Here is a 27,651-nt window from a genome sequence, read left to right on the forward strand (position 1 = left end):
AAATTGTTACATGGGTATCTTTTACTCAAGTCAACAATATGTGGATTGTGGATCACTGGGGATTGAGGATCGCTGCAAGAAGTCGTAAATTTCAACAAAAACGTGTCAAAAATGTTATTTTGAATTGACAAAGTGTAACTGTAAGTTATTCGGCCACAGCACAGATAAAGCACAAAGGAATGAGTGAGGTAAATTAAGTCCTAGCTAGCTAGGCAACATGTCTGTCTTAAATTCATGCTAAGGTAGCTAACGTTGTTCCTTCTGTCAATCCAACCATTGATGGATTGTTGGATCTGCCTCAATGATAATTCTGAGTTTATATATATATATATATATATATATATATATATATATATATATAGTGAGCAATTCACATACACCGGAAGGAGCTACCATGAAGAAATCAGGAAGCACAAATGATGTCATTATTTAATTTGTATTTGTTTCATAAAGTATAATTTCATCATACACACATATATGTTTCTCCATTGCATATTATGTACTGTAAATATATGCATATTTTATTGTGTTATTGGAGTCATAACAGTAACTTTTGTGTGATAAATTTAATTACAAGCCATTGAGAAACCTTGACATCGCATTCACGTCATACTGAAAGAAATCTTTCTATGATTCCTTTTGATTAACAGTCCCATTCACGCTGTGCTTACGTTGTGAAAAAAGGACAAGATGTATACAACTTGAACATAAGTAAAGTTGATGAGGTGCGGAGAAAGGGCAGTCCTTTTTCAGCAAAGGTCATATTCTTGAAACTGTATGTTCTTTTCTCTTTGTCTCCATGAAGCACACATTGTTGTGCAAACCTTGGTTAAGTCGTACTTGTTCAGATTTATTTCAACGCAACTACACTGAATGTAAGTCTGTCTACCTTGCAATTTTATTCATGCGTTTTCTTTTTGAGGCATTGGTCATATTACCCCTATGGATGATGGATATTCTCCCTAGCAAAAATGCTTTATTTTTGCATCACTGCCTTCCTTATTGTAAATGTTTTTTGAACTCCCATACATGAGGAGAAAGGTGCGATGTGTGAAGATAATAAAATTGTGCAAGTTACCTCTCTCTGCTTGTGAATAAAACATGAAGAGAAAGCCCAATTCAAATGAAAGTCATGGCATGAACTTCGTCAAAGTTCCTTGATCAAAGGTCAAGTCTATTTGAACTATTCACCATTTCCCCATCTCTTAATGGCTTTTACTTCCATCAACATCCATGAGCACCATCACCATTAAATACAAGGTAGAGTCAGCTTCAGCTAGTTCATTCGATCTACATTTAGGACACGGTCTGATGGACAAAGAGACATAACATCTTATTTGATAGACAAGCTAGGCAATTCTTCAAAAATATAATGAGTTTCTTACCCTTGACTGAAACTTCTTGAACTCAGAAATGAGTCAGCTCATTTCTCCTTTTTGACTGAGGCAACTGAACTCTGTTATACTTTATAAAATCTCAATTTTTCAATCCAATGGATTTTGTGCTGCTTACTTTGTTATGTGTGTTTTGGCAACCTCAGGGGTGTATAATACAGATTTATGGATCTCCAGTAAATAGAGCTAGTATCCATCCAAGCTATTATCTCTTGCTGCTTATCCTCACAAGGGGCGCAGGCTTGCTGGTGCCTATCTCAGCCATTATTGGTCATTACATAAACTCCGATTAACTGATTAATTTTCAGTCAAAAGTAAGTGGCAAAACTTCAACTAAGAGTGACATTAAAAAGTTTAAAGCCACATCGTTTGTATTAAGAGTTGCCGTTACGTAACAGCTGTTACATGAATGCAGCACGCGCAGTACGGTCTCTCAGAGAGACCATACTTTGGAAGCATACGCCGATCGAGCGAGCGAATACTAATTCAAATTGTATGTATACAATTAGCATCTAAATCTACAAAACCTGGGCAAATATTTCAACTGGTTAGTTACTCTGGGCTTCCGGCAATATAAACATGGAGGTCACAGCCAAAGTTGGGAAGTCCATCAGCACTGACACAAGCGCAGCACAGTATGGACTCCATGGTCAAAATTCAACACTTCCACATTTTCTCCAAAAACAACTCTTACCTCTAAAGTAGAATGCAGGACACACGAGGATTAACAACAGGCATGCAGCGGGAAGTCTGTGATACAGGGAAGCCACAGAGCAATTTAAATTCTTGTTGTGGTGTGATGTATTTGCTGGTGTTTTTCTTTTGTATTTGGTGAGTGAACTTGAATGCGTAGAATAAGTAGTCATCCTAACTCCCTAACAGATTGTTGTGCACCATCATGAAACCAAACAAACCAGAAACTCACTCGGTTGCACACTAACTGACATCCAAAATGTAGTATGAATTACGTTGGTGAAAGTTTTCCTCCTTCGCTTTCCTAAACGAGACATGACAGCCTCCATACAAGCGGCGCGTCCCATGTAATATAATCAGCGATTACTAGATCATGATATATACACAAAAACGACATGATAGAACACATTTATTTACATTTTATTAAAATTTATAGTGTTTTATTTTAATTAATCGCTGTCTAAATATCACAAAATCCCCCTTTAAGGCTGGCTTCTTGAAGAATTGTTTTTACCTGCCAGGCTGTCGTGACTCTATACCGTTGTGTATATATGTAAAAAAAAAAAGTATTACCGTAGTTTCCGCACTATAAGGCGCACAATCATCTATTTTAAAATCATTTTCCACATATAAGGCGCACCGCACTGCACTATTCACTTTATACAAGCACCTTAATTATACTTGCACTAGACTCCAACGATTCACACTATTCTGTTTACACTGTTAACAAGCACCTTAAGTATACTTCTGTACTGGACTTATGTGTATCCTTGTGTATTTTATTTCTCATATTTTATATCTCGACTTGAGGATACTGCTGGAAATGTGAATTTCCCTACGGGGATGAATAAAGTATCTATCTATCTATCTATCTATCTATCTATCTATCACCGGATTATAAGGCGCACCCTCAATTAATGACACATTTTAAAACTTTTTCAATCACAATATAGTAATACTCAAAGTAATAACAATAATAACTCAAATAATAACTCTAAACTCTCAATAGCATAATAACTCAGTCAATATGACCAATCTTGTTCAACGGTAAACACACAAAAGAAACAGGTAAAGCTTACTTTATCACTTCATTCCCCATTTACCAATCCCAATATTGATCCATATATAAGGTGCACCTGATTATAAGGCGCACCCTCAGCTTTTAATTTTTTTAAGGCTTTTAGGTGCGCCTTATAGTGTGGAAAATACGGTAATATGTTGACAATGATGTTCTCACTAAGAATTTGGTATCCAATTCTGTAACCCTTTGCTAGAACTCTTCACAACTACTTTGTTTGAATCTAAGGGTTACTTGTGCCACACTGTGGTGTGCTGTCATGCCATGCTTGTCGATGCTGCAGCTATTGGCATCCCAACTATGCACCTGTTGAGAAGCACAAGCCAAATTAGGGCCAACAGTCCCAAATGGGTCCCTTGCGAGTCCAGCTGAACTCTATGTGCTTGCTGTAGTGCATAAAATTTGAATGCAGTAATTGCACTGCACCATGCAATAAAGGCTCCCAGTCTGCCTAACTCAACTATTATTGCAGATGAAAAAGTTGATTTGCTTAATAGTTTTGGTGCCGTTTAATGCTCAAAGGGTGTTGCGTAGCAAATCAGCCAGGCGTGCATGTTTACAAAAGGATTGCATCTGTGAGAGACGCTAATAGACCTCCGAAGATCACTTTCTGCTGCTTTGCGCTCTCAGAGGGTTCCGTTTTTTTTTTTTTTATTTTAGTTCCTCCCGTCACAAAGACTTTCTTCCGTGGTCCACAGCTTTAGCACACCTTCTAGCAACTCATTGATTGCTTTTACTGGATCAAGGCACTATTCATGTTTTCTCTATGTGAAATCAGTCTTCCTTGTTTGCCATCTGTCACATATTGACCGGCCCTAAATGTCAGCTCCCATAAGATGGGACCATGTCAGAATTCTAAGTTTCATTTAACAGACACATGCCTATGAGTCTGGATAGATTGGCTACATGTAGCAGACGTGAGCAATGTGCCATTTTGTGACTCAACATCGCTTGGGGGTGATCTCGCACATTTTGTTCTTGTCAAAGGAATTTAGCACTAATGAGATGAGAAAAACAGAAGGGAAAACAAAGGCGTAAGTGAAGATCCTATGGGTTCCATTACTTTTATCAAGAAAGGATAACAGTTTTGGTGTGGCTAACAAAAGCTCGTGGGTGGGCAAACAAGGACCAGACAAACCTGTAAAAGTAGAATGCCACAAATGTTTTGCAATGTAGGTTAACTCCAAAAGGGAGCGTGAACAAAATACAAATAAAATAATCACTTTGATCCCAGAACGATTATTATCAGTAAAGAACTAGACTTCACATCACTTCTTTTTGTTGTTGAATGACAATTTTAGAATCTAATGTTTACTACCCAAAGGTACCCAGGACAAAGTTCTTTACTATCATGTCAAAGAAATTATTCCAAAGCTATGAACGAATTGCATCGAGTGTAGACCATAAGTATAGAGCAATTAAGAGTTAATATTAACATACTGCATTGAGCAACACATTCTCCTCATTAAGCTAGCTAAGCATGGCCCGGAAGTCAATGTTTGTGCTTTTGTTTGTGCATTTCAGTCATGATTTCATGAACAAAAAAGCATACTGTACACAGTCTCAGATTTTTTTTACGGACTACTGACATTACACCTATCTACAGCGTTCAACATACGTGTTGATGCATGCATGCTAGGCGTTGTGGTGTGGGTTTAGTGTTTATTATTGTTTAGCTTTGGCTTTTGATTTAGGAGGTTTAATTGGTATTTTCATAGGGAAGTTTTTTTCTTTTTTTTGGGCGGGGGGTGACGCAAATGATGACGGAAGTGCTGGAAGTGATCACCAAAGTGCCGTTAATAAGTGTCTGACAGACCGACGATTACACTTACACAAACAACTGATCAAGGACGATGGAAGTGTGAATGTAAAACTGTTTCTTTTGTCCCAATCTGACGTTTCTTGTGATTCATAGAAAAGCAAGCAACATGTCACTGAAGGACTTTGAAATTAATTCAGCCCTCTTTAAGAGCCACTGAAGTGGTGGGAAAGGGATTTCAAGACATCAATCAAATCAAATGTCATTCCAACTTGAAGATAGTTTTCACTTGTTATTTCTTTGCATTCATCACTGTAGTCAATAATTCTTTTTCTGTCTGCAGCTGCTATCCTTGATGACCCAATGGAATGCAGCAGAGGAGAGCGTCTGGCCATCACGCTGGCCAAAGACAGCATCAACAGGAGCAGTAATCGCTCTGTCACTGGGAAGCTGGAAGTGGACATCTTTGAGCTGCTCCGAGACAGTGAATATGAAATGGGAGAAACAAGTAAGTTAAAGCTTAGTGATATACAGTATAGAATGGGCTGACTTTTTTTTTTTTTTTGGGTCATCTTTCAAGAGCCTGATTTGAAGTTATATGGCTTCAATGAAATGTGAAGGATTGATATTGTATCAGAACACACATTAAAGTCTCAACCTCATTGTATGAGATGTTTATGGAAGGACTGATTTCATGCCAACAGCCATCTTAAACAGAGTTGGTTTAGTAGTTGCACTTTCATATTAAAAAAAAAAAATGACCACCACAATATCCTCCTGAGACCAGGGGTGCAGCAAGAGAGTGGGGTGGCCATGGTAACATAATACCTCAGTTAGTGTGTTGTTTGTGTATGTCGTTCATTTTTTAGCAGACCACCCACAGCAAAGCAAGTCTGAAGTTAGCTTTCAAATCAATTGTGTATTAATTCTTAGAAAAAAAGTTCCTGGCTGAATAGAACACACTCCTTCTGGACCACCGGCATACTCACCCGACCTGGCTCAGTGTCATTTATTATTCACAAAGAACATCTCAAGTTAGCAGCGATGACGAAGCTGCAGAAGAAAATACAACTGAACGATTATTGCAGTTTCACCGATAATCACTATTTTTATGACATAGACTCGCAAAGGATTGGATGGAATTTCCCATTCAGTAACATTAGCAAGTCCTGCCTTTTGACCAGTAGTGTAGCTAGCTGCCTAGCAAGGTGTGGAAAAGCAATTACTGATTGAATTAATCAAATCAGGGTGTTCAAGGTTCATGTTCATGCATCATCAAAAAGTCCTTAATTGGATTTTCCAATTAAACATATTAAATTATACCGTTAATTAAATTCAAACTTACTTGCAAAATAAACATTGCGGTAATTTGTTTACCAAAAAATACAAATAAATAGTCTTACATTTTGCGAGTTCTTTTCCTTCAGCTGTCACATAAACCGAGTTTAAATCTCAGTCTGAAATGACAATGTAGTCTTAGGCCACAGCACAAACTAAAACCATTTTGCTTTGGGTCTTTTAGATTCAATAAAACAAGCAATATCACTCCTCCAAAATATTCCACAAACGAAAAATCAAATGAGCAGTGCTGTTAAATAATGTAAATATTGCTTGGTTTCAGTAGCATTCAGTGAATTCCGCACAATATTCAATATGCAACCTTGAATAGTTCTTGGCCTCTCTACCTGACCACCAAACACATGCCATCCATATAAACATCCTCTCCTGTCAACCAATATTATTTAAATATATCAAACGGAAATTGCCTTTCCAGTGCTGTGTGCTCCTGCAATTGGCCATGCTGACCATTCTCCTTTTAATGTTTTAATCTAGGAGTATCTGAAATCAATACCATAAGACTTGGAGATATGCATTACGTGGTTACTCAAACTATGAGTGAAGCGTGCTTGCATTGATTTTCTGCATGAATCTTTTCTGCTATCACTGACAGAGGCACTTCGAAAGCACTGTCAAGAGAAAAACCTGCTTCACTTCCCCCAATATTTACAAAACTGGTTTACACGCAGAGCTTTCTCAATATTTTTTCATACATGTTACAGTGAAGCAGGTTGGTGTGCCAGGATTTTCTGTGTACACTTGGCAAATGTTTTTTTTTTTTTTGTGTGTGTGTGCGACAGTATGCACAATTAGAGGGAGAAATTGGATTAGGAATGGATGAGTGGCTGCGGTTAGATGGGAATATCACAGAGCGACGGGTACCTGATCTAAAAAGTCCTCGCTCTCACCCAGCAAATCCTTTTCTGCACTCGCCTGTGCCAGGAATTGCCAGGAAATCAAACACAACTTACAATTGAAAAGCCGAATCATGCATGTAAGAATCAGCTTTTTATTGGGCTATTTTTTTTTCTTTTTTTTTTGGTCAGAAGTTGACCACGAGGGAATGTGTGATGACCCAAAGTAAATCGTTTAATTGCAACACTACCCGCAAGGCTAACTTGCCCCCCCGCAGCAGGACCTTCATATTTGTCATATTTAAGCTTGTGTGCAGCAGCAGCAAAAAAAGCTTCCCTCTCCAATTGTGGTGAAAAACAAAAGTATCCTACCAACATGTAATGTTTTCACCAAAGTCAAACGAGAAGTAGTTATTGGCATCAATAGTGACTCTCCACAAATCGCTAGAGCTAGAAAAGACCAAAAAATAAGCAAGGGTGTAGAGTAAACTTTGCATAGACGTCTGGCTAAACCTGCAGAGAGCCAAAAGCTATGAAAAGCAAATTTGTATCATGATTAATATGCATGTAGACAAAAAAAAAATAAGATGCCTGTGTTATGAATTTTGCACATGCACAATTGATCTCAAAATTCAGATTTTCAACTGATTTGCTTTGCTCAGATAATTTTTTATATGGTAATTAGATTTAATCATAAAATGTACATAAAAGTGCAAAATATGAATGGCAAAAATCCAAGAAAAGAATAATGGATGGTAAAGATATGGTGTTGTTGCATTATTGGATAAATAGTAAATTATGACATTTTCTGTCATTTTTAAAAACATGTTTTAACATACATCCTGTTTTAGTTCCGAAGATACATTTGGGTAAAATATTGCAAATAGCATTGAACTGCAATAATCTTCAGAAAAATCACAGTAAAATGTTTTCCTAAAATCCTTTTCCCCTGTACATGACAGTATTAATTTCATGTCATTGTAGCTTTTTTCTTTGTGCAAGAGCAACACATCTTTAGTAAAAATGAACTTAGTATTCCGAGAATATGTATAAAAATCCACTAGATGGCAGTATCATTTCTATCTGCCCTTTCAGCAACGTTGAGTGATTTTAGTTCATTTTAATTTCGTTATACACCCTTATTTACCCTTGTATGCCAGTTTACGATTTTAAGTAGTAGTGTTAAAACACTACTTGTGCAGTTCAATGTTTTATGATGCCTCTGGAAGTTTTTCCACTTCAGATTACTTTGGGCGAATGAGTTTTGAATATGGAGGTCGACTAGCATCAAGGAACAGCTTTAGTTTGACTTTGACAGTTCCTCTGCAGTTGTCGCTGCGGGAGTCACATACACCACACGATGACAGTCTAGAACTAGATCTTCTGAAATGGGTCATGACAAATACAAACAGCATTGGTGCACAAATGCATTTTAATAATTTAAAAACCCCAATGCCAGTGAAGTTGGGATGTTGTGTAAAACGTGAGTAAAAACAGAATACGATGATTTGTGAATTGTTTTCACCCCATTTTCAAGTGAATACTACACAAAGACTGTGTTTTTAAATGTTCAAACTGAAACATATTGTTTTACACCAAATATTCATCCATTTGGAATTTGATGCCTATAACACATTCCCAAAAAGCTGGGACAAGGGCATGCGCATCAATGTGTTACATCACGTTTCCTCTTAACAAGCCTGCATAAAAATTTGATAACTGAGAAGGCTAATTCTTGAAGCTTTTTAGAAAGAATTCTTGCTTGATTTACAATTTCATTTCCTCAAAAGTCCAGTGGCTTTGTTGCCAAATTTGACTTTTCATAATGTTCCACATGATTTTTTGTTTTGTTTTTGTTTCCAAAAACAATTTTAAATGTGGACTCATCTGACCACGGTACACTTTTCCAGTTTGGGTCCGTCCATCTCAGATAAGCTAGGGCAGAGCTTCGTTTTTTTTTTTTTTTTTTCAATTTTAGACTAAGCTGTAACCCATATAAACACTGTAAAAACTCATGATAATTTGTTGAAAGTAAATTTAGATTGCTTTTTTTCTTTTGCTAATATTAAAAAGGATACAGGTTTAGGTATACTTATACAAATTTTGTAGAAAACAATCTTATGTATAGCCAGGTTTTCTCTTTCCTGCGGGTGCTTGGCAAAATATAATTGAGAAGCACTGAGCAAGGGGAAAGAGAAACCTGCAGCATTCTTTAGTCTTGTTGAGCTTGTTAATTTTTCTTGTGACTTTAAAAAGTAATCAATAAACGAATCAGTTTAGCAACAAATCCTATTCTGTTTTTATTTTCACAACATCCCATCATTGTAGTTTTGGTTTGCACATTTATGTCAGTGGCCTTTTATACAAGAATGTTTCAAGTCATCATTGTGTGTCTTTGTCCATTTTTACAACCAACTAAACATTTGAAATAGCCTGTATTGATCAGTGAAAATCAATGTCAAGCAAAGAAAATGGACTTTGGTGGCTGTCATAGAAAAGTGAGTCCAAGCACCATTGATGCAAAAAATATGTGGAGACACAAATGCACACCTCCTACCTGTGCCAATGGAAATGTCTCAGCGTGTTGGCTCGCAGTCACATCATTCAGCCTCATAATCTGCTGAAGCCATGAAAACAGGTGCAAATGTGCGTATGGGCACACAAGTGCAAACGTGCACATATGCACGTCTTTGCAGGCCTCACGGGTGACTGAGGGATTACTTATTAATCATTCGATTCACTGCCTTTGGATACACCACACAGGCCTGAAACGTGTCCCTCCTTTACTTCTTTCACACAAACACAAACACCCGCACACGCCCGCACACACACATACTTACATAGTTCTACTACTTATGTCTGTCTCGCTTCACTGGGCATAGAAGTTTAATTGGAAGCCAGGGATTATAAACCCACAAGAAATGTCTGTTTTGTGGAATGGGAGATTAAAATATATGGTCTGCATACCATAAGGAGTAAAAGTCAGAATTTTACTATTCATTCCCCAAAGGTAAAGCTGATAAAACTTGCAAGCCGAGTTCATGATATTATTGTAAACAGAAGGTTATCACCGCCTGTTTCTGGTTCACCGCAGGTATCTTTTCTTTGATACTGTTTATCTGTTCCCTCCCATCTATGCTTATGTGTCACTCATATTGATATCAGCTCCTCACACAAGCTATAGTAGAAAAAGTCCATCCCATTTCGGATGGTGCTTATGAAATATTCCCATGGGAACATCCATCCATCCGTATGAAATCATAATCCAATATTTGTAACAGTGATACATTAGTTAAATGTCGATTTGTTTTAACACCTGATTGTCATGAAACAAGAACATTACTGACATAGAATAGTATGAAAATTGAAAATTCCAATCAGTTTTTCGCTCTCAGGTCAGTCCATTTCTTTTTTTTTTCATTTCATTTTTGTGTTTGAAAAAAACAACAACATCAGAACTTTAAAGTGACTTTGGGAGCAACGGTCTAACCAAGTAAAACATTTAAATTCCTTTTTTATAGGGAATGGAGGGGGGTTGCACGTTGGTTTTTTATGTGGTGTATTAAATTAGTTGTGTTTAACTTCTTTATCTTTTCCACCACACAAACTGCTCCGTTTACACCAGGGGTGTCAAACTCATTTAAGCTTGAGGGTCATATCATGGAAAATCTTTTCGAAATGGCAGGACAAATAAAACAATTATATATATTTATATAATATTTAAAACAACAAACGTATTATCATTTTTAACTATTGTCCCAAATAGTACAAGCACAACCTCACTATTAATCATAAAACTTTACCATTACGATTAATCGTAAAATATTTCAAGTTTTTCATATATTGAAAAATGCTGCTCATTTTTATACTTACTGGCCAGATTAAACCCGTTTGCAGGCCAGATTTGGCCCACGGGCCACAGGTTTGACACAACTGTTTTATATACATTGACAGTTGCCATCACTGTCTTCTTTCCCCAAAGAAAAAAAAAAATCATATTAGAGAGCTGATCATTGTTACTTGATGTTGACTTCATGTAACGTCACCAGGTGTACTGTTCAATATAATAGCATGTTAGCAACCAGTGTCGAATATGGACATGCTTGCACCGGCCCTCCTGTGCCACACCCACGAAAACCACCGCAAAAAGCAAGTGCAGTATTGGTTAACTTTGATCAAAAAGTGACATCCTACAACAAGCCAAAGAAAGAGCAAGGATATCATTTCGCTCTTGCTTTTGGTGACTCCTGTATTGTCATGACAAATTTGCTTTGTGTGTTGCATTTCTAAGGTATTCTTTGGTTGTTTTATCAAACGTTTGCTACTAGTAACTTGTCTTTTCTTTTACAGTGTGTCAAATCATGTCCAAGGGGGTGGTCGCGGTCCTCGGCCCATCTGCCAGTCCAGCCTCCAACTCTATCATCAGTAATATCTGCGGTGAGAAGGAGGTGAGTGGATTTCCTCACAAGGCCCTGTTATGCAATGCAAATTTGGATTGAACACAAATGATGTTTTGTTGGTACACTTCAATGGATTTTATTTTACTGAGAAAGTCTCATCATTATGAAAATGAACTCAAAATTGCTTTGCTTGACTTCCATTGCATCGAGATGCCATCTAATCAGATTATTTTGCTCACCACGATTTCCGCCAGTAACTTATCAGTAATTTATCATGAACCAATGAATGGAAACGATTCCCAAATTTGTCTCAACACCCATTTTTAAGAAATGAATGACTTTAGGCTATATCAGGCATCTATTTAACAGCAATATTAAACCAGCTCTTTGCACATGAAGGACCACTTCAGTGTCAATGTCATGGCATTACTTTAAAACCATGTTGCGCAATGAATGCCTCTGATTGTGACCAAAATTGAACATAATTATATTTGCAATCTATGGCGCGGCAGTCCTAATGTATTCCGTGCCCACAAGTGTACCTAATGAGATTGTAAGAAAATTCATGCTGTGTGAAATTGCCTATTTTTTAAATTTAGGTTCATTTGTCTGCCCTTATTGTTCATTTCGTTCATTCAACTTAAGCGTTAAACTGAAAGTGCACGTGTGGGTGTCTCCACATGCATGGATGTGTGTTGGAAATCAGAGATTCAGCGAGTCCAGCCAATAAATGCCAGTTCATGTCAATAAAAATACACGTACATCATTCATTTTTGTGTTCATTGACTGGCCTTTCAAAATCCTGCTATACGACTGATATTGAAAAATCAAATGATGGCTTGACCAGAAACAGTGAAAAGATTTTCTTTTCATTGTAATTTGCGCTCGCTCTAACGTTTCTCACGTCGAGACATGGAAGTTAAAAGAGCTATAAAACAGCCCATTAATAATTGAAAATTGTCATTCAAGGAATATTATGATGCACAGCATGTGCACTGTAAAAGGCAGTAATCAATCATCCGCTTTTAATGTGATTATCATGACATGCAAATTCCGTACGTCTACAGTATGCGGGCAGCATTCGCGCTCGGCAGTTTTTGTTACGTCATGTGCTACAAGCCATGTTTCAGTCTGTCAAACAAGCAAACAGAATCTGACTGCCTGCTGTTTGGAGTGTCACTTGGCATTGATTGTCTGAACTGACTGCTTTGCAACACCCACTGTGATAATCCCGCTCTCTCAATATTGAAGAGCCACAAAGACGGCTTTTACATATTTCACTTGAGATACAAACAATGATCGAATGCAACCTTCGCAGATTTTTGGAGGTGATGGGAGAATGGTTGTCATTTGTTTCGAAATGCATCGTGCGTGAAAATGCGCACAGACAGTTCAAATCATTTCTGAATTATAGCCTATTATTCCTTTTCAGCAATTCGGTTTTTTTTCGGATCATTTTTGATCCATGAGATGAATTTCATGGCAGAAACTAGAGATTTGAGTCTGCATAGTTTGGTAGCATGTGATCAGTAGGAACGGCAACTGCCTGGCTGTCACCAACAAAATTTACAGTCATGCCAGCCTATATGGAGCACTCCAGCTCTGCTAACTAGCTGCTAATTTATGCTAGGCATCTTTCCTTTGCATAACTCTCTGATGTGGCCGCTTAAAAAGGCCACATTGCTGTCCCTGAGTGTGGACACATCCCATAGGATGTGCAAAAGCGAGATTAAAAAAAAAAAAACAATGACAATGACAAGTAGCATATGGGCAAGGGCCTTGCGTCGGTATGGCTGCTGTGATGAGCCAGTAGGATAAATTTAGGCCTCCGAAGGCTTTAAGTGGATGTACTGTATATTAGTGACTCAGTGTATAGCTGTGCTGTGTGGTATTTGACTAGCAGCTGGCCAGTCTGTGCTTTTAGGCCATACGTAGAATTTGTGAGTGGAGACAATCTCTTATGGATTTTTTTTTTTTTTTTTTTAAACCTCTTTTCATATACATGGTGGCTTCTTCAACTGTTCAAATTCGCCAGGGTGACTGTTATTGGTAATAGAACTCACTGTGAAATTTACAAAGATTCTTCCTTTCACTTTACAAGCACTTCAAATGTGAAGTTTTCTTCACAAAAACAACTTTTTCCAAGAACAAAAAAAACTTTTTCATAAATGTACATTTGCCCCACAACCCAGTTTATTCAGGTGACTGCCCGTAGTTTTCACAAAATAAATGCTAACTGCTGGTAGGTTTTCCCAAGCTGTCACCCAAATTGTCAAATCATATTTCAAAAGCAGAAAAATGCACTCAGTGGTGTATCACACTTCCTGCCGTTAGAATTATTTCCTTTCAAAAGTGAGTTCAGAAACTGTCATACATGGACTCTAACTAAATGTCAGCCTGCAGTGAAAAACTCTAATCCTCCTGTCATGTGAAATGGTATCGCCAGGTACCTCAGTGTCCCTATTTTGGTGAGAAATGGCTGTCAAAAAATATTTGTTTCATAGGGTCCATTCAAATTATGAACACCTTACTTCCACTTCGGACTGCCGCAGAGGCTGCTGTCTCGGGGTGCCTCCACTCCCATAGTTTGAATTTCAGGTTTCTGAATGTGTTTCCTATCCTTTAGTCATGCTCGTGGACTAATGAAGGCGTTTAAATGCCGGAAGCATAAACTGATTCAAATCAATGCTGAAGATTTAGGCACACAAGTATGATTACAAAGGTCTGCCTGAACAGTGGTTCTCAACTTTTCTTTAATGACGATCCCTTGTGAAATATGTTTTTTCTGCCAAGTTACCCCTCCTGGAAATTTCTATCACAAATGGCATTGCACATCCATGCAAAATGTCAAAAATGGTGCAATGGAGTCACTGTAATCCAGTTTAACATTTATAAAATATATAAGTGATAATAAGTTATATTTATATCTGTGGGGTTTGGTGACAAATTGTGATTTAGAATAAACTAAATAGGCTGTAGGACATACATTGTTCCACATTCCAATTGATTTGCTCTTAATTTGAAAAGAGAACTGTATCATTCCTGTCATCAATATCCAACGTATGCATTTGCTGTCATATGTCAGCCTTAAAATTCTTGGAATTTGCATTAAAAAACAGCATTAAAAATAACTTGTGCAAGATCCACCAGAGGGATAACAAGTTTTGTGTTAATGAATGAATAAAGCATCAATGTTTATTAAAGCTCCATCAGAAAATTGTACTGCCTGTGTGGGAGAGGGTATAACCACAACCACGATTACCTCTATCCAGAATGTACAATAATTCAGAAACTGCAGCAAATCAGCCTCATCCAACAGCATGGGAGAGGAACCTGCCTTTGGGAAATAAACCTTTATTGAATATTTGATAGTCTGCAGCAGGCCTTGGTGAAAATGCTCTGCAGGAGATGAGAAGATTGGCTAGTGGCCTAATGTTGCATCCCGAATCAGATAGGCACCCTATCAGTTGCCACCTCCCCAAAAAGCCCTCAGAATTGAGGAATACAGGCAGACACAATGTCATCTATTAATTGGCCTGCTTCGGGGTGATCTTCGTTCTATATAATTAAAAGTAATGAAATAATTCAAAATAAATTTGAAAAAATTGGAATAGAGCGAGTGTTATAAAACTAAATCAAATTATAACTACAGCAAATTAGCAAAGTCATTAACATTTTTCAAGAGCTTTTGAAGTTTCTATTTTTGTTTTAAATGTATTTATTTTATAGCATATCAAAAAGTTATTTGAGCTTTGCAGTTTAATATATTACACTTGACTAAATATTTGTTTATGCTTACACTCAACAAGCACTCCATATATAAATAAATTATCCACCCCTGAAGAAAATAATACTAAATGGAATGAAGGACCCTGAGAAATAACCCAAACAAAGTCAATAAAAAGTAATTATATTCTTTGAAATGCAAAATCACAATTCGAGTTTGAACGCTAATATCAGATTTTTTTTTTTTAGATTTTTTTTAATTCATTTAAATTATTGAGAGGATAAACCCTCATGAGACAACCAGTTCGCTTTCAATGTGGTTGTCAATTATCACAAAACGAACAAAATCAAACAAGATATACAGAAAGATACAGCAATACTATCTTTCCAAATAATACCAACCTCAAAAACAAAACACATGAATACACACACCAATTCTTGACATATTTTTTTTTTTCTTCCAGATGCATATCGAGTACCAATATCAGATCTGGACATCCCTAAAACTAAGTGAATTAAAAGGAAAAAAAAAAGTCAAAATAAAGAAAAAGCACTGTCATGAAAACTGCTAAAAATATAATCACATTGGTCTGCAGAAATCAGCCGCCTGATGTTTACATTAAAAACGTTTTTCCCCACACACAATACTAACCAAATTAAAGTGGTGAAAATACCTTGAGAACAAAATCTATAGACTCACGAATATTCAAAATGACATTTTCGGGGAATATTTCCAAAAAAAAAAAAAGGCCAATGAGAGACAGCACTTTGAGAAATTCTAATAGACACCATCCCCCTGCTATAGACATTTGGTTTTTACTGTTAGACCAAAAAGTCTGTAATTACCCCAGTTTAAATGTGCTATTGTTCACACACAGCTTTGAAAGAGTTACCTGCTGAGCACATTTGAAATCTGCTGCTAACCAAAATCTCAATAACAAGGTAGTCTCTGAGAAGGATTCAAGAGAGCAAACTTAATAGAATGTTGTAAACACAGTCTATTAAGAATCTGAAGGTGAACCTATATTGTGTGAAGACAGTTACTGGCAATGTCTTACACGTTCGTGTACTTGTGAACAATGAGATTTGTTAAATTGTGAATATGTGATTTCTCTCCATAAGACTTAAGTAAATTGAAATGTAGTAGTTTATTAAGTTATTGCAAATAAATTGTACATATGGAATGTACACCTTTTACCTTTATATAGTAGATCAACCTCCTTGGCCACAATTAGTGTAAATGCATTAAATGTGAAAAACATTTTTTTCAGCTTTTGGCAGGCCCATTGCTTTGTTCCAGTTTTATTTTACCATGGTTGTGCTCATTTTTTTTTGGAAAAAAGCCAATTATTCAGCCCATTTGCCATAATTAAATATATCCAAATATAGGACAGACGTGTATAGGACACACCCTTACTTTTAGGCTAAAATTCTGGTATTTTCTATGTTAGTGTGTATAGGACGCACCAACAGTTTGGCAACAACGTAAAAACTGAAGCAAAACAGAATAAATCTCATCTTCCTAAATTCTTCATACCATCTTGTGTTCACCTTCATAAATGATGTATTTATTGTGGGTTAAGTTAAGTGTGTTTCAAATGTCGCACACTGTGAGCAGTCAGCGACTACAGCGCCAGTGTAACTTTGAATGCACTCCAAGAAATTGTTTTTCCTTTTCCCTGTGACGCACCTTGAGTACATTTTGCCATAAGTATCCAAAGTTGCGCATTATCTGTGTTCCATTATGTTTAAGATTATGTGTATATGCCAAAAGACCACAATTAATAAACGGATCAAACGGAATACCTTTCTGTGTTCTCTAACCGGCACATTCTTAATTGATTCAGATGGAGACAAAACATTTACACAATCCTCTGTTTTAGTAATATTCCTGCGTGTGAACAAGGATAGAATCGGATGTTGGTTCAGTCTGATCGCTTCTTTCATTGAAAATAATGTGACTTTTTTTTTTTTAAGTTCCATGAACAAGGTTTTGGAAAAAAAGGTGCTTTCATTCAATGATTGATAGCTGTGCGGAGAAGCAAAAGAATGTAAATGCTGTACTCAACCTCACAGTTGACTTCAATGACCACTCACACAGTAGGACATCTCAAACACCATTTCAATGCAACAAACAGCAATTACTCATCTGTGAGCGCGTTGCACACAGTTCATGGAAACATTTAAAACATTTTTAGATAAACGAAAATCAGAAGAGCAACATGTCAATTAAAGTGGTAGTGTATACATGTTTTGCTACATTAGCTGTGGAAAAGAGCAAATGAGTTGGATTATGATGAGTGCATTGACTTGTTAAGTGGCGTTGAATAATTTTGCATGCCTCCATTTGGCAGCATCCAAACTTGTTAATAAATCCGGATGAGAATTTATTGAATACTGTATTACATTTTCAGGGAAATTATAGAACCCAGAATGCTCATAATGTTCCATGCAACTACCTAGCAACCACAATCACAGCTCAGCTTGCAAATGTCACATGAGCAAATAGGAAAACTGGTATTAGTCCTTCCAACTGAGCAAATATGATGACAATTTCAAGTCGCAAAATTTCCGTCCCTAGAGATAAGAATAAGAATAGGCGGATTTTGTTAATTCAAATTTCATAAATACAATATATATCAAAACGGCACGTTTAGACTAGTGAGGGTGCATAGAAAATATTTTGGTTGACTTCCCAATTAAATCTGCAAAATAATGAGCCTGGAAAATGTTCAAATGTACAAATGGTTCTTGAAACATCACTCATTTTGTGGTGGCTTTTATGATTTTAAAGCAATTCATTTCAAGTATGTAAGCCCTAGCGCATCAATGATTCATCTGGCGAAAGTGGGCATAAAATGTGACAAGCGGTTGTCACTCTCCGAATACATCATCGTTTTTTTTCACTGCTCAAGGTGAAAGCAAGTCACCCTGAACAATATTTGCTGGGGAGATTTGGGGTGTATGACCTGTTTCCACTGTGCACACTCACTAAGCTTATCCCACACTGCGAGAGCAAGGCCACAGATGCCGCGCGATCCCGCGGCGGCGTGTGTGGAACATTTGCTGCAATATTGAGACCGACAGACACCGCTAGATGATCGGCACATCATTGAGAGCCGCCTATCAATCTCGATCTGCTGGCGCGCATGCGAGCTCCACTGCGGGACTGAGCCCATCTGGGTTTCGCAGTAACTAATGGAGGGGCAGCCACTGTGGAGAGGAAAGCTAACTGCGAGCGCCACGCTGCTGCTTTGTTTCCATCCTTTGCAGTTAGCCGTGCGGAGCTCAGGGTCAGAATTTTGTGCAAGGGCAGATTTATATTTTCTAATGAGAAACATTTAGTCATGCATTAGATAAGTATCGTTGCTTATCTGCAGGCTGACTGGAATTTATGCTCCATTTTCCAAGGCTTCCCATTCTACCTAAGGAAATTTATTATTTAAAATTTATATTTTATGTATGAAGGACCATGGAGCACATCTATTCCATTCAGATTTGCTTATATATATATATATATATATATATATATATATATATATATATATATATATATATGTAACAGAAAATAAGAGTAATTACCTTAAAAACACCTGAAGAGGGAGGCAAATCAACCTTAACACAGCCAACCCCACAGTTCATGGCAGATGTTGATGCCGTAAAGTGGGAAAAATACCGTGAAGAGGGGGCGAAAATCTTAGTATTCCACTCTGTAACATGAAAAAAACGTGAGCCTGGCAAGCCGTAACCTCTGGGTCCACTATGTGGACCAATGAAAATGCATCACACAAGTTTGATTCCTTACTTGACAGGAATAACAACTAATATGTTTCCCGATTGAAATTAGTGGAAGTGGCATTTTATCTCAATTTTCTTAGTGTGATTTTAAACACAATCACTGCCAACCCCAGTAAAATGAATGTTTGACGTCTATAGCCGTCTTTGGCAGTGACTGAGTTAAATCTTCTGCGAAATGGCAAACTCAATCAGTTATGTACCACATAAAATTTTTATTCTTTGATATGACACCAGTGACATTATATAGTGGCAAGCACAACAATTAACTAATTCACTGCAAGTCCTATAAAATAGATTTTTAACATCTGTATCCATAAATGAGTTAATAAGGAAAGTGGCACTCTAAAATATTGTACTTGTTAAATAAATACCAAATAGGCTTTGGAAGGCAGAGGTTTCTATTCTAGACTGTGTGTACGTGTGTGTCACTTGTCCACCTGTGCAAACACAAGCACCCAACAGCAACCGCGCGAATAATTTCATCGAGTCACGGTACTCTTTTGTATGTGTCGCCTTTGTTGCCAAAGCTTGTATTTGAAATGGCCACAAGCTTTTGCCCTGGTTGACATCTTGCACAAAGTGAGATGCGGAAAAACTTGACTCTCAAGGCCAATAGTCAAGGCGCGCCAAAAGAAAATCTAAGTCTCGCAAGCCACAGTCCGGTCAGGGTTTAAGACTTAAGCAGTCATTTTAGAGTCCTTCTATGACTGAACTAGAGGGAAGCGGTTCTCAAATAGGTGTACGGGTACCCCTTGGGGTACTTGAAGGAACTCCAGGAACTCATTTTGAATAAAACAAACAGGTCTGAAATTTAGTGTGTTTATTTTTTGTGGACTATTAAAATGAGGTTTGAAGGGTTCTAAAGTTTAATAAATCAATCTCTGACAGCATGTTTTAATATGTTAAGTCATTATTTTTTTCACAGGAGGTACATCATTGAAAAAAAGTTGAGAACCACTGTATTATAGTATGAAGATGTTGTTCTTCTGACTTCATTTTGAGACTGATTCCTGGTCGTTACATAGCCCTGTTTATTGCTACTGTGGATAAATGTCTGCATCATGCCCTGTTTTATTTTTCCATTAAAAACACAGATGTCTAAAAATTCCAGCCAAAGTGATTTGCCAAATTCTCCAGAAGTGCGTTTGCATACAGCAGTCACAAATGGGAGTTTTACGTCATCGCTCTATCCACGTCATTCACACACATACTTCACGCAAGCAACTGTTGTTGCCTTTGTTTAGCGTGGGCGTACTGCTCACCTGCTCTGCGTCTGATGCAAAATCACACAGCTCCACGTTGGATGAGATTGTCATCATAGTCAGGAAGGAGAGAATGCGTTCCTGCTTCCTTTATTCACTGCTTGGCTTTTTCTTCTTTTCGTTCTTTTTTTTTTATTTGTCAACTCTATAGACATAATTTTAAGTTTTTTTGTTTTTGTTTTTAAGACTCTAGGCCGCAGGTGTCGAACTCCAATCCTCGGGGGCCGGTATCCTGCATGTTTTTGAACCCTCTTTTTCAAACACACCTGATTAAAATGATTATGATCATTTCCAAGCTCTTGAAGAGCTTGCTTTTAGGCTAATCATTTGAATCAGGTGTGTTGGGGAGAGTGGGTTCAAAAACATGCAGGATACCGGCCCCAGAGGACTGGAGTTCAGTCTGATGTATGTATTTTGATTTCTTCCAAGTATTGGGCTAATTTAATTAAAAACATAAATAATCAGTTACCTTAGTTAATCAATTAACGGAGGTACATAACTAAAAAAGTAATCAATTACTTTGACACTTATAATTACCTACTGTTATTGAGAACTATGGTATAATTATTATTAATTACAGCATAATTATAATTGTTTGAAAAAGGTTTACACTAAAGTACTAAAATACAAGATTGCTTTTGTACATCATTACCTAAACTAATCTATTACATTAGTACTTATCTAACGTAATTGCTAATTATCTAATGTAATTGCTTTAGTTTGTCTTTATTTAGTACCAACCATTTTTAGATTTCGCAAAACAATTTCAATAAGTACCTAGAATTAAATGTCTGGATTAAAAAAAAAAAAAAAAATCTGAAATATGAGTTTGGGACTGACTGAGTCAAACTTTGGTTGGGAAAATAAATCTTCTCTACTGCCGCCTGGTGGCTTGGAATGATTGTAAATGAATGTAAAGATGCTCTTATGCGCAAACAAACAAAGCTGTATGGAAAATGTTTTACATGCCAAGTGGGGATAATTATGGCGGTTTGAATGCTTGCAGACAAGGCCTGAGCCTTCCTCCAAATTACATTTAGCGAAGACACACAGATGCTAAGTTCTTGCCCATTACACTTGATGTCAGTTCAACTTGAGGTTGTGTTCATTTTTTTCGCCCCCCCCCCCCCCCCCCCCCCCCCCAATGTTTTGCCCTTACAACCCAATGGCAATCTACTTGACCCCAGTTTTGTACATTTTTGTCCTTTGTTATGGAAATCTTAAATGTAAAGACTTGATTAGATCAACTCGTTTTCGTACATGACTTGTTTTTGCAACCTAGTTTCCACTCCTGTACCATGAAATGTGCATCATCCCTGTGTCTAAGTGGAGAGAGAGCGTTTTTTTTTTCCCGTTTTTTTCTCTGTGACTCAAATGTGTCAGAAAGTCATGAATATTAATGTCAAGTCTGATGTTCAGTGGTTGCTCGGGGCTTGCAAAGCCATCTGCTTGGAGGAGAACAGAGAGATTACACCACTACACGGTGGATGGCGGGAGGGAGGGCACTCAGGTAGGATTTAGAGGTGAACAGGGGGTCAGGTGGGCACGGTTTGGAGTTGGGTGGGGTCACTGGTGGAGCACCAGCCCCGACGATAAGCCATAATGAGCTTTTTGCCTTCAAACACTCACAGGCAGCTAAATACGGGCAACTGACAAATATGGCTGCTCTCTCTATAAGCAGCTGCAAATTGATGTCGCTTGTGTGAATTTTGCTTTGATGCTTCAGTCTTTACTTTTTGACCTTTGGATTTCTTCCTGCAATTTTCAGAGAGGCTCGCTCCTTTTCATTTTCTTCCTGAAGCATCTTTAAAGCTGCGTTTAAGGGGACATTCAGTTTTTCTTATTTTTTGATTTCATGACAAATCACACGTCTGTTTCACAAAAAAAAACATTGTGCTCAAAGCCAGACTACTTTGTGCTGGCATGATAATTTCACTCAGTAGTAAGTACACGCGAAAACACATTTGTCTGCTCGAAAGCGCATCAGAGCCAGTCGGAAGGCTGAAAATGCGACATCGGCTATCTTGATTGGACATGTATATCGATGGTGTGGGATAGCATTTCACATCTGAAGAGAGATGATGGAGGAAGACGGCATCCATACAGAGATACTTCGGAGTTTTTGAAAACATTCGTCCTTGCGTTTGAAAAGATAGATCCACGCTCATAGAGACGAGACAAGACAGCTTTATTGATGTAACATTTCATACACAAAGCGACGCCATTTGCTTCACACAAGCGTGCGGCAAAACAATTTAATGCAGCTTCACCGTGTTTGCTTTGAACTCTTGGCTCCGACGTGTCTGGCATTTTTTTTACTTCTCGCTCCTCCATCACAAGGCAATCAGAAGGTAAATACAGTATATAAAGTTTCTGGATATTAAAAAAAAAAGTTTAAAATCATATTTTGTTACAAATAGACACACTGCATATCTATCAATATTTTGCAATTGCAGCATATAACTGATGTGTGAATCGACAACTCTGACTAAAAATGTCCAATTTTTTTACAATTTCAGGCACTTGACAGTAAATGTTTTCAGATTTAGATATAGACCTCCATGAAAACAGAAGATCATTGTGTTGAATCACAATATTTATTAACACTTGCTTTTACTGTGAAAAACATGTTAACCTTTTTTTCTGATGTTATTGACTGAACAATTAAATAAAAAAAAAAAAACACTTAGATTTATTTTCTCCACTGTCAATGATGGTTGTCCAATACATTTAATCAATTTTGTCGAATTTTGATTGTGACTGAAGTTTTGCACATTGCAGAATTCTGGATGTGGAGTTTACGAGACAAGTTTAAATTCTTAATTTTGGCATCTGAGCGAATTATAGACATTCTATGAAAAAAAGTTCTTTCTTTTTGTTTTACAAGCTGTTACGTTTATTTTAAAACTCATTTAAACTCCATATACATCATTGTTGTCCAAGCATTTTCCACAAGATTTAATTTCCAATAAATCAAAGCTTTTAATTAATGTATGCTAGGTTTATTACTTACACTAGATTGCAAAAACGGAATTCGTAATTATCAAAAATGAGTGGAAAAAATAAATGCTATATAGCCTAGCTTCATTGTGACCCATTTTTGAAATGTTACATGCAAACTAATTACGCCGTTGGTTTATTCATAGCGCGCACCATGGTGTTTCCTCAGTTTGTGTTGACTGTTTATGGAGCTGTCGAAAGTGATTTTCACCTGCGAGCCTTCCAGCTATTCAGCAGCTTTTTGTCACTCAATAAGTCCGAGAGCCAAGCCTGCAAATCCTCTCTGGCCCAGAGAGCGTTTACACTGCAGCTCCGCTTAAATTAGAGCATCTCCCTGCCAGACACCGGTCATAAGACCGGCCGGCGCGTGGCAGCTGCTATCGTTGTGCAGCCAGCACGCATTCGCCATTCATTTGCTTCTCTTCTCCAGACCGATGCAAACCTGCAATTTGTTATTTATTTTTTTTTAAATCTGGCACGAGAGTGGCAAAACCATCCAGAAAACGTACCTGCTCTCTCATGCCAAGTCAAAGGAGAGGAAGATTTTTTTTTTTTTTTTTTTTTTTTTTTTTAATAGGACACTCTCATTCAGCATGCCACTGCGAGTGTGTTCTGCCTGGTGGGACCAAGTGACGTGAATTGAAGCGGTGTCTAATTAAAAAAAAAAAAAAAAGATTCAACAGCAATGCCAGGTGAGAAATAATGATGTGCTGTATAAAAGGCTTGAATTGTCACATTCTGAGAGCGTATAATTACATGCAGGGAAACACATTGCAATGTGTATTATTGGAAAACACATTACATGTATGGATGTAGTTCACACATGACATTTGTCGCTGATAATGTTTCACAAACTACTTTTGGCTGCCGGTTTCTGAAAAATTATATGATGCCGTTTCAAACGCATGCAAAAGCACGTTTTACACACTCCTAATCCATCTCGGGGACAAAACAGAAATATAATGAACTGTAACTATTGTTTCTAAAACTCTACGAAAAACAAAATGAAATGATTAAACACAGTTTTGATTGAATATTTTTTTTCTCACAAATGATGATAAATTTTATGCCTGATAAAAACTGCCGGAGGGAAATAATGCACAAAGCAATTATGAGAAAAAGAACGACAAATTAATCAATTACATAGCTCTCATTTTGGATTAGTTGACATTTGCTTTGGTTACACATGTTACGCTCTGTTAGCCATCATGCCGTAATGTTGTTCTTTTTACAAAACGACTTTTTTTTTCATTTATTTTCTGTGTTGTAACAGCTACTTGCTAGTATCTCTGCAATCCTCATGATTAGAAATATATTGCAAATGTGTATAGGAGTTGATGATATCCTGATCTCTGACATTGATCTAATAAATTTGCCTGGCATTGTTAAACCGTGTAACCGCTTTTCACAAGTTCTTTTTTTTTTTTTTTAATACCAATATTCATTACTGGTTCCTCCCCATGTTGGAGACTTTTGTATGCCTTATTCACAAAACTCCTAAATCCATTGAACACTTGAACGGTCAGGAAAGTAATATGAACTCTCCTTATCCTCATTTTACAGAAACCGTGCAGCAAGGTGTCACCTCAAGATTAAAAATAGGAATGTTGTATTCCTTATGGCTCTTAGATCTTTGAACAAAAGTTTGGAAAAATGATGCTTGCTTGAAGTTGTTTCTCTTTTTGAAGTATCAAAAGCTTGTTATCCAGTCAGTGGCTTGGCATGAGCACAGAATTTGTCCTACCACTTTTTTTTAATATTATTTTTTTATGAATGACAGTTTTTGCATGATAAACATCTACTTTTTTCACACATTTTAAACCTTGCAGATTACATTTTCACATTATTTTGAACTATTTTGGCCTTTGAGAGATGAAACTCTCACATTTTAGAAGAGTTTGATTTCTTACACTCCAGGTAGGAAATTAATAAAAAGAGTCTACTTGACACACTGTATTTTATCCTGTTTTCATTAAATATTTTTGAGAGCCGTGCCTGACTACATCCAAGTTATTGTGGCATGAAGGAAAAAAATAAAAAAGACTCCAAATGGGGTGGTATCATGATGTATAACGAACGAGTGTTGTTGGCCAAAAATGGTATCGGAAAAACACTAGTTCTAACTGTGAGTTCATTTGTTCACGTGTACTTATCATATTCCTTCCTCAAGTTATTCTTTTAATGATTCCCTAAACACACACACACACACACACACACACACACACACACAAAAGAAAAGGAAAACTGCACACATTCATTCCAGCAAGTGCTTGAAATTTGAAAACTGCAAGTAAACGTGTTCACACAATAATTGTATCCATCTAACATGCTAGTGAGTTCATTTTCATTTCAAGAGCCCCACCCCCACCCTTCCCAAGGGAAATTTCAGCACATAGATTTAATGTGCGACATTCATTCTCCTGTCAATATTAGAAAAACCTTTGCACTTGTAGCACTAGTTTCCATTCATTCCTCTGCTTTCAGTTTACCATACAATATTTCCAGTCAATTTTCTACTGTTTGGATGCATTTTTGTAATATCCGTTATTACGGCTTCTACACGAGCCACAGCCCGCTGGTTTTTACTTGTTATCGTTTTCCGGCTCCTCCTGCGCCTGCCTTGCTTATTTTATCATTTGCCCTCTGCAACCTGTCTCTGGCTCACCCCTTTCCCTTCTTCTTCCGCGCAAGTGTAAATGATCAGCAGGTCAGGCATGCTTCAGCTAGCTAATGGAAAATGGGGAATTGTTAAGGATGCCACTCCATGAGGCTCTCTCTAATGATTTGAGTCTCCAGCTCAATCTCAGTACAGAGGAAAGCGTGCTGTCGGTTTGGTCCGCTCCACCCCGTGAAGGCCAGTGTTATGAAAGTCAGTTACAAATAAGGCTGGGCTTAGTTTTTGTCAAACGTGTACTCTGACACGAAAAAGCAGTTGCCAACACAAAGAAACCCTAAAAAGTCTTCTCAATGAGCAGAGCCAAGCTTTGCTTCTGGGTGATTTCAGTTATTTTACCTTCTTCGGTATACTAATTTGAAATTGGGCCCCAAAAATATATATTTTCCACAGTTTTAAAAACAAAACCTGCTTAGCTGCTATCAACAATGTTAAAAACAATACTAAATAAAAAAAAATGTTTATTCAGTTATGACATTTCTATTCATATTAACAATAAACCTTGGCTTGATATGCCGTAAATCTTTAAGTTCTTCCATGAGCTCATGAATCAGGGGACAAAAAAATCTATATACCACTTTACGTCTTCGCTCTTAAAGATATGCTCCTGAAATATGAACCAATTAGCCAAGAGTTCAAAGCAAACATGGTGCAGCAACCATTTAGGTATAATGCTTTATGTAATTAAAATAAGATACTATCAGTTAAATCCAGGTTAAATTTTTATTTTTTTTTTCTCCCCGTACCAAGGTCTTTTTGAGCTTTTCTATCATCATATGTTCTTGCACAATATGTTCTCTTTTTAGGAAACTACCTTTTTATTTTCTTAGCTTCCTTTTAAATGTCTTTTTTCTTTTTCTTTAAATACTGTATTGTATCTTGACCTTCAAAGTTGTTTTGTAACTATGTGAAGCACTCTCAGTTAACTTGAGCACGAAATTCACTTTATAAATAAAGCAGCATTGCCTTGCCTAATACTGTAATGCAAGGACACAAAGCTGCTGTTTGAAGCAGTCCTTTTTAAGGTTTTTGTATTAGCTCAAAAAAGCTGGAATTACCGCTTTCTAGGGCTGCACAATTAATCAAATTTTAATCGCGATCACGATATTGGATGCCAGGATTGATTAAGCTCATCCTCGGCGATATTAACATTTAAAAAGTAAAAAAAAAAAATCTGCATCATAGATTACTGAGTTGCTCTGAATGACAACAAAACAAGAAAATAACAAATAGAAATAGAAAATAGCAAATGCACTCTGTGAAATTATGCTTTGTATTCCACAATACTTATGCACCAATCAGAGCACTTTTATTGTAAACCAGCTATACAATGACAATTTGGGCATTATAATATGTGAAAAAATGTGAATAAATGCGAATAACTGATCATGTAATGAATTAATAGACACTGGAAAATGTAAGCATTTCATTGATTACGATTGAATTTTCAATGGATTGGTAGGTCTCTGCTTTGAAAGTGAATTGTTTTGTATGAATACTTAGATGGCCAAAGTAAAAAATATACTTTTAAAATTGCATGCTCTTACCAAGTAATGTCATTATGTTTAAAAATTTCTCATCAGAAAGTGCCCATGTGAAATCACATGTAAAGCCCATTCTGCGCTATAATTTGAAGCATTTGCTTTCAGTAGCGGATGATGATAGTAATAATCCG

The 27,651-nt window shown here is 37.0% G+C and overlaps 1 protein-coding gene across 2 annotated transcripts in view; it reads left to right on the forward strand.

Moving 5' to 3' along the window:
• Positions 1-27,651, forward strand: part of grik4 (glutamate receptor, ionotropic, kainate 4) — a 296,763-nt gene that overhangs the window by 145,394 nt on the left and 123,718 nt on the right. For both annotated transcript variants that reach the window (XM_088427398.1, XM_088427399.1), the window contains 2 exons: positions 5,268-5,432; positions 11,467-11,564. In XM_088427398.1, the coding sequence (XP_088283524.1) occupies positions 5,268-5,432; positions 11,467-11,564 (263 nt within the window). The remainder of the gene's footprint in view (positions 1-5,267; positions 5,433-11,466; positions 11,565-27,651) is intronic.

The sequence above is a fragment of the Hippichthys cyanospilos genome, chromosome 11 (assembly GCF_059441005.1).
Source record: "Hippichthys cyanospilos isolate Australia breed blue-spotted pipefish chromosome 11, RoL_Hcya_1.0, whole genome shotgun sequence".
Lineage (NCBI taxonomy): Eukaryota > Metazoa > Chordata > Actinopteri > Syngnathiformes > Syngnathidae > Hippichthys > Hippichthys cyanospilos.